General features: G+C 42.6%; 1 protein-coding gene across 1 annotated transcript; it reads right to left on the reverse strand.

Annotated features, from left to right (window-relative positions):
• Positions 1-2,368: 2,368 nt before the first annotated feature.
• Positions 2,369-3,841, reverse strand: OTUD6A (OTU deubiquitinase 6A). Its single transcript, XM_006169971.1, has one exon. The coding sequence runs from the start codon at positions 3,748-3,750 to the stop codon at positions 2,431-2,433; it is 1,320 nt and encodes a 439-aa protein (XP_006170033.1). The 5' UTR covers positions 3,751-3,841; the 3' UTR covers positions 2,369-2,430.
• Positions 3,842-7,144: the final 3,303 nt, after the last annotated feature.

The following is a 7,144-nucleotide window of genomic DNA, read 5'->3' on the forward strand; positions in this document are numbered from 1 at the left end:
CTATGATAGCCAGGCCCCCCTTTTTAGCTTGTGACACCCTCCCTGACTATGCAGCCTACCCCAGTAGAGCATTTTTCCTTTGCCCATGTCCCCATCCAGGGCCCCCTCCTCAGCCTATGCCCCAGATCCCATGCAGGTTTCCTTCTCTTTACTACCTATCTTCTAATTCCCCAGCCAGCCTCCTTGTTTGACCTGTGTCCCTCAGTCTGTTTCACTTTGTCCCACCATGCCTCCTTTGTCTTCCCAGGCTATCTTATCCCCAACTTGCACCCTCCTTATCAGCCAGGCCCCCTTTTGTAAATTACATCTTTTGTCCTGGCCTATTTTCCCTTCTCCTGTCTAGTCCCCTTCCTGCAGCCTACCCCCTTTCCTCCCTACCCATTATCCCTTCCCCAGCCAGTGTTCCCACCCCTACAAAAGACTATCTTTTCTCAGTGTACCCAAATACCAGGTCTTCTCAGAGTCCTCCTCTTCTCAGTCAGCTGGCTACCTGAACATTATCTGATACACATATTTACAACAGTGCTCTATCTGGCAGGAAGACAATATTTGCATTCTGGTAATAACCCAGAAGAAAACACAGTGGCACTTTTTTTGCCTCCTACAGTATTATCCTCAAAGGTCTTGGTAATGGGGGTTCTTTTTTTTGGATACACAGCGATGAGAACAAGCTTAATGAAACCATTTCATGATGTTTTTCACTGAGTAGGGACAGCCTCAAGATAAAAGTTCCTCTCTAAATTCTTCCATGAGAAATAACTCCATTCTAGACTACAACCAAGACTACAGGTCCATTTCTCCTCCCCAAAGTCTCATATCTGTTCCCCAGCCACCCCCAGATCCTGCTCCCTAACTCTCCCAGATTCCTTTGCTGAAGTAAATCTTGGAATAAAGACTCTATGTGAACTAGCAAATACTGTTATTAGTTTCTAATCTTTTGAACCTATGTATGTTATTTTACAGCATTTATAATGTGGAAAGAATTTTAAAATTTAAACAACCTCACTTAAATATAGAATCTGGGGACGCAGCAGTTAGCGTAATGGCTATGTCGCTGGACTCCCACGTAGTAGACCACGGTTCGCGTTCTGGAGCTGGTGGCTTCCCGAGAGGAGAATGGAGGAGAAGGGGTTGCGGCGTGACCATCGCCCCTCGGGGGTGATTTCTCGCTTTCTATCTCTATGTCTCTCTCTGTCTGTCTGGCGAGCGCATGCGCCCTATAGCGTAAAACCTTCCCCCCAAATATTTAGGATCTGAAGTTTAATTTTTTTTTTTTTTAGAATTGCTTATGGCAAATCATTCTGTTTTCACCATTCTTTTGGCAAATTCAAGATAATGACAAGTCTCACATATTATTTGCACTTTTTTTTTTTTGCCTCATACAAGTTGGTAAAATACAATGGATCAACTACTGTAATACTTTTGAAAACCTTTAAGACTTTTATAACTCTAAGAATTAAGAGAAGTTTTTAGATTAAGATCTTCAGTCCAGGGGCTGACGGGTGACATGGTGGTTAAGGGTGCTGGAATGTCACATGGCTGACCATGGTTCGAGTCTCAGACCTGGTGACTTGCTTTCTCACTTTTCCTATCTCTCTCTCTCTGTCCCTCTCTGGTCAAATTAAAATAAATAAATAAGGGGCCAGCAGGTGGCCTGGTGGTTAAGTCCCACATGGTCGACTGCTATTCAAGTCCCAGACTTGGTGGCTTGCTTTCTCACTTTTCCTTTCTCTCTCTCTCTGGTCAAATTAAAAATAATAATAATACTGACAAATGGAATTAAATAAAAATATTAAAAAATAATTCTTAAAAAAGAAAAAAAAAGATCTTTAGTTCTTATAGTAAAACTACCTATTGTTTTTTCTTTTACTTTTTTGCCTCTTACCAGTTGTACTGATAACAAAATAGATCAACTATTGATACTTGAATAATCATATTTTTTTATACCTTTAATAAAGGAAATTAAGTCCAGATCTTTCACATCTTAAGAATAAACCTTACCTAGTCTATCAGCTTATCTAAATTTACTTTCTACATTTAACACTTGCATTTTACCTTCTAAGTTTAACAAACACTTTTATTTACAATTTAGAAAACATCTGAACTAAAATTAATTTGGAATCACAAGTTTTGAAGGAAAAAAACAAAACAAAGTACTAGAGAAGCTCTAGTTTGTACTGGAGATGTCTCTTGAGTAGCCCAGCTTAAATAAAAGGCAAACCAAAAACTGGCCCATGATTTTTTTTTCAAGAAATGCAACAAAAGACATTCACAAAGCATTTTGATTGCAAATTCCAACTTTATCTAAGATGATAGATTCACTGGAAATTAAGTAGACTTCCAGCCATTCTACTAAATGTTTCCCCAAGTTCAGAATGTGTCAAACCAAGTCAGTGTTTATCCCAAAGTTATTTGAAACATGAGCAATTCTTAGTATGTGAGTGGGAGGCAAAGACCCTCACAGGCAAGAAGGAGCCGAGGTGCTAAGGTGCCGGAGTTTATTAAAGTTATGCCCCTTGGGTTATACAAAGCAGGTATTTTCCTCCTAATCACTTTTCCGTCCCCCACCCCTTGAAAGAAGCAACAAAGGAAGAAGAGGAGAGAAGGATGGCAGTAAGAAAGCCAGGGCAAGGGTGGGGAAGGGGGTGGGATGGAAATTTGAGTAAAAGCAGAAACACAGAAAATCAAATAGGGCCTACTGAGGAGACATAGTAGCTGCTTCTTTCCAAATGCAATTGCAGCAGTTGCAGCGATGGCGACAGCCACTGCCACCACTACCACAGCGCTCTGAGGTGAGACGAGGACTAGTAGAGACACCTGGCCACGCCACCAACTGCTCCGCTGACCGCGCCACCCTCTGCACCGCCAACTGGGCAGCCGACTGGGCCACCCGCTCCCCCCCGCAGCGCAGACCTTCAGCGGCATCACTGAGTTGTAGTGCTCCCCTAGGTTGCAGGCGTAGTGTAGGTAGACGAGGGTGATCGGCTTCTTGCTGTACTCCTCCCCTATAACGACGACGGGTGAATCGGCCTGTATCACCTCGATGGGGGTCTGCAGGATGTGTGACAGGGCCCTCAACTCCAGCTGGCCTCCCCACGACGCACTATGCACAATTTCTTCACAATAGTTTATGAAGTCGTCGCGGGTGTAGGCGGTACCGGTGTCAGGGTCACTGAAGAAGGGCAAGAAGTCGTCGATATGTTTCTGCATGTACTCCGCGGTGCGACATCGTAGGTTCTCCACGGTCGTGGAGAACACCAGCTGGTCTTGAATAGCGTGGTACATACAGTGGCCGTCGGCTGGGATAGCCTTCATTTTCAGGTTCTTGGCTCGCAAGATGACCGCCAGCTTCTTCTCCTCCTCACAACTCAGCCTCTCCACGTGCTCCATCTCGACCTCTGCGATCCTCTCCAGGCGCTCTCTATGGAGGGCTGCCCGTCTTTCTCGCCTTTTCTGTGCCCTGCAGACTCGAGGAGGCTGGTTCTCGAGATCCATTTTGGCCAGATCGTCAGTGATAGAACCAATGTCGCCGTAGTCAGGGTAGCTGTCTTGAAACTTCTCCAGTTCCTGCTGGTGCTTCTGCTCCATCTCAGCCTCAAGGCGGGCCACGTCTAGAAGCAACTGCTTTCTTTTTTTCTTGTCGCTCTTGGGGACTGAGTTTTTCATGCTCTGAATACGCATCTGTAGTTCTTTCTTTTCGCGGTGGTGGCGTCGTGTCATCCGCTGATATTCATTCTGTGGATCTTCCATGATGTTTATTGACAGGCAGGAACTGAAGTTTGGTGACCTTAATGAGTCAGCTACTGCTAAGAGCCACTGAACAAGTTTCTCAGCCTGAGCTAGTCACCACCTGTTCACGTCACAGTGGGGTTGCCTTCAGCCTATCACAGCCCACTCTGCTATTGGTCTTTGTCTCTCCATGGCTACGTCCCCACCCAATATGCCCCAGCATTTGGATTGGCTGTTAGGTGACCATGACTAGGTCCCTACAGAGCCAGTAGGAACTTGTGCTTTGGGTCTTAGGCGGGTGATTTAAACATGGTTGCTAATATTCTGCCATTCAACAATGTGTATAGCAATTGAATTTAAATACTGTCTATTTCATTTCCAAGTCTGGATAAAAAGAAGAAACTGACCATGATTGAAAACCACAGGACAGGCCAGCAGATGGTTTGGCAGTTAAGGGCAGGCGGCTCCCACATGGCCGACTGTGGTGAGTCTTGGACTTGGCGGATTGCTTTCTCAATTTCCCTTTCTCTCTCTTTCTCTCTCTCTCTAGTCAAATTAAAATAACAATAACAAATAAAAATCAAACAAAATAAATAATTCTTTAAAAAAAATCACAGGACAAATGCTACATAATTGGCTGAATATTGCTATCTAATTGGCTGAATATGCTCTGACCTCAGTATTGCTCATAGCATTCAGAAGACATTGTGGCTTCCTCCAGTCCCTTGGCCAGTGGATCTTTAATCTTTGTGTCAAAACTAGACATTTCTTTACACTCCTGGGAATACATCCTTTCAACTGACACTTCAAATTTATCCCATCTCATCTTAGTGTAAAAAGGCAATAGGCTAGAGCCACTCATTACACCTAAGTAGATCTTTTGGCTTGTGCTAATAGAATACACCTACCCCAAATTCCCCTTCTCCTGGGCCCCCAGCTCCCAATTTGGGATCCCTAGGGTGCATGTGAATCACCACAGCCAGCATTCATCTAACCACTTCTTTCTGATTATTTTGAATCTCTAAAGTTCTGGGAAAAAGAGCCCTACCTAACCTCTTTCAAACATGCTCTCATCCTGGGAACCAGCAGTTAGCGTAATGGCTATGTGGCTGGACTCCCACGTAGTTGACCATGGTTCGTGTCCCGGACCCGGTGGCTTAAAACTCACACCGGGTGCGTGTGCATGTCTGCCCAAGATCCTGAGAGGAGAATGGAGGAGAAGGGATTGCGATGTGACCATCCCCCCGGGGGGTGATTTCTCACTTTCTGTCTCTATTTCTCTCTCTGTCTGTCTGGAGAGCACACGTGCCCTATAGCAAAACAAAACAAAACAAAACAAAACAAAAAACAAAAACCTCTAAAAAAATTAAAAAAATATATATATGCTCTCATCCTGCTCCACCTTACTCACTTGTATCTTAAATTGCCAAACTAAATATCCCTCAAGACAATCTCCTCATTGTTACAAATGAGGAAAGTAGACATTCATCCAAGCTGTTGCCAGTATCAAAATTACACTCCTTTTTATTGCTGAATAGTATTCCATGATATGAATTTACTGTAGTTTGTTTAACATTCACTTGTTTTTAAGACATCTGGGTTGCTTCCAGTTTAGGAATATCATATATAAACCTGCTGTAAACATCTGTGTACAGGCTTTTTTTCTTTTCTTTTTTTTTTTTTTTGAGAGGTTTTTGCTATAGGGCGTGTGCGCTCGCCAGACAGACAGAGAGAGACATAGAGACAGAAAGCGAGAAATCACCCCCCAGGGGGGATGGTCACGCTGCAATCCCTTCTCCTCCATTCTCCTCTTGGGATCTTGGGCATGCATGCACACGTGCCCGACATGAGTTTTAAGCCACCGTGTCCGGGACGCGAACCACGGTCGACTACGTGGGAGCCCAGCGACATAGCCATTACGCTAACTTCTGGTTCCCTGTGTACAGGCTTTTGTGTAAACATAAACCTTACTTTCTGTGGAAAAAATGCCCAGGAGTACAATTTTTGGCTCATATTCTAAGCATATGTTTATTTTCTAAGAAAATATTTTTCAGAATGTCTGTATAATTATACATTCTTGCCATTAATGTATGGGTGATCCAGTTTCTCTTTATCCTCACCAGAATTTGGTGTTGTCACATTTTAAAAAAATTTTATTCATTCTTTTTTTTTTTTTTTTTGAGGGGGTTTTCATAGGGGGCATGTGCTTGCCACAAAGGCAGAGAGAGACAGAGAGACAGAAAACAAGAAATCACCTTCCAGGGGCGATGGCCACACCGTAATCCCTTCTCCTCCATTCTCCTCTCGAGATCTTGGGCATGCACGCACACATGCCTGGTGTGAGTTTAAGCTGCCAGGTCCAGTACTCGAACCACGCTCGACTCCATGGGAGTCCAGTGACATGACCATTACACCAACTGCTGGTCCCATTCATTCTGATAAATATGTGGTGATATTTTACTGTGGCTTTAGTTTGTATTTCCCTAGTGGCTATTGACATTTATTTTTTCATGTGCCCATTTGCTATCTAGGCCATATCATCTTAAGCAAAATGTTTATGTCATTTGCCTATTTCCTTTTTTCTAAGAATTATTTAATCTTATTCATTATTAGTATTTAATTTGTTATAGGACACGTACACTTATGAGAGAGTGAGAGAGAAAGAAAACTGTTAGGTCTGGGACTCAAACTACGGTCAGTCATATGGGACTCCAATGCCTTAACAACCATGCCATCTGTAGGCACTCAGTTGCATATTTTCTAAATAGTCTTTTTTTCACACTGTTAGTTTTGAGAGTTCTTTACATATCCTATGTACTGCTTCTTTACTAATATTTTCTACCAGTCTGTAGCTTGCCTTTTCTTATTATTAACATGATCTTTCTCACAGCAAAGGTTTTCAATTTTGATTAAGACTAGTGTATCAATTTCTCCTTCTCTGGATCATGTTTTTGGTGTCAAATCTAAGAACTCTCTCTCTCTCTCTCTCTTTTTTTTTTTTTTGGTAAAACCAGGCCACTTTAATGTTTTTGTACAATTTAATAAATAATCTTTTGATAACTGCAGACACGTAAGACTGGCTATATTCAGAAACATCAGTCATGATGGTTTTCCAGATGGTGTATCATCTTCAAAAATTACAAGGAGTTATTTGTATGCAACTACTATCAAACAAGTAAAACAGCATTTATGCATCCATCATTTTCAGGATTGTTGGTAACTTGGACATATTTCCCCCAAATAATCTTACCTCCTTGTTTCACAAGGCCCAACTTGCTCACATTCACCTCAATGACAGTACCTTTGGTGATAACACCCAAAGTTGTATATAGTGAGGATAAGAGATTCTTCTTCTTCTTCTTTTTTTTTTTTTTGAGTTTTTTTCTATAGGGTCTTTGCACCCCCCCGACAAAGA

This window comes from Tupaia chinensis, unplaced genomic scaffold (assembly GCF_000334495.1).
Source record: "Tupaia chinensis unplaced genomic scaffold, TupChi_1.0 Scaffold147880_1, whole genome shotgun sequence".
Classification (NCBI taxonomy): domain Eukaryota; kingdom Metazoa; phylum Chordata; class Mammalia; order Scandentia; family Tupaiidae; genus Tupaia; species Tupaia belangeri.

What these genes read in the sequence shown, in the direction of transcription:
- OTUD6A (XM_006169971.1), bottom strand. Translation starts at nt 3,750, where the DNA reads ATGGAAGATCCACAGAATGAATATCAGCGGATGACACGACGCCACCAC.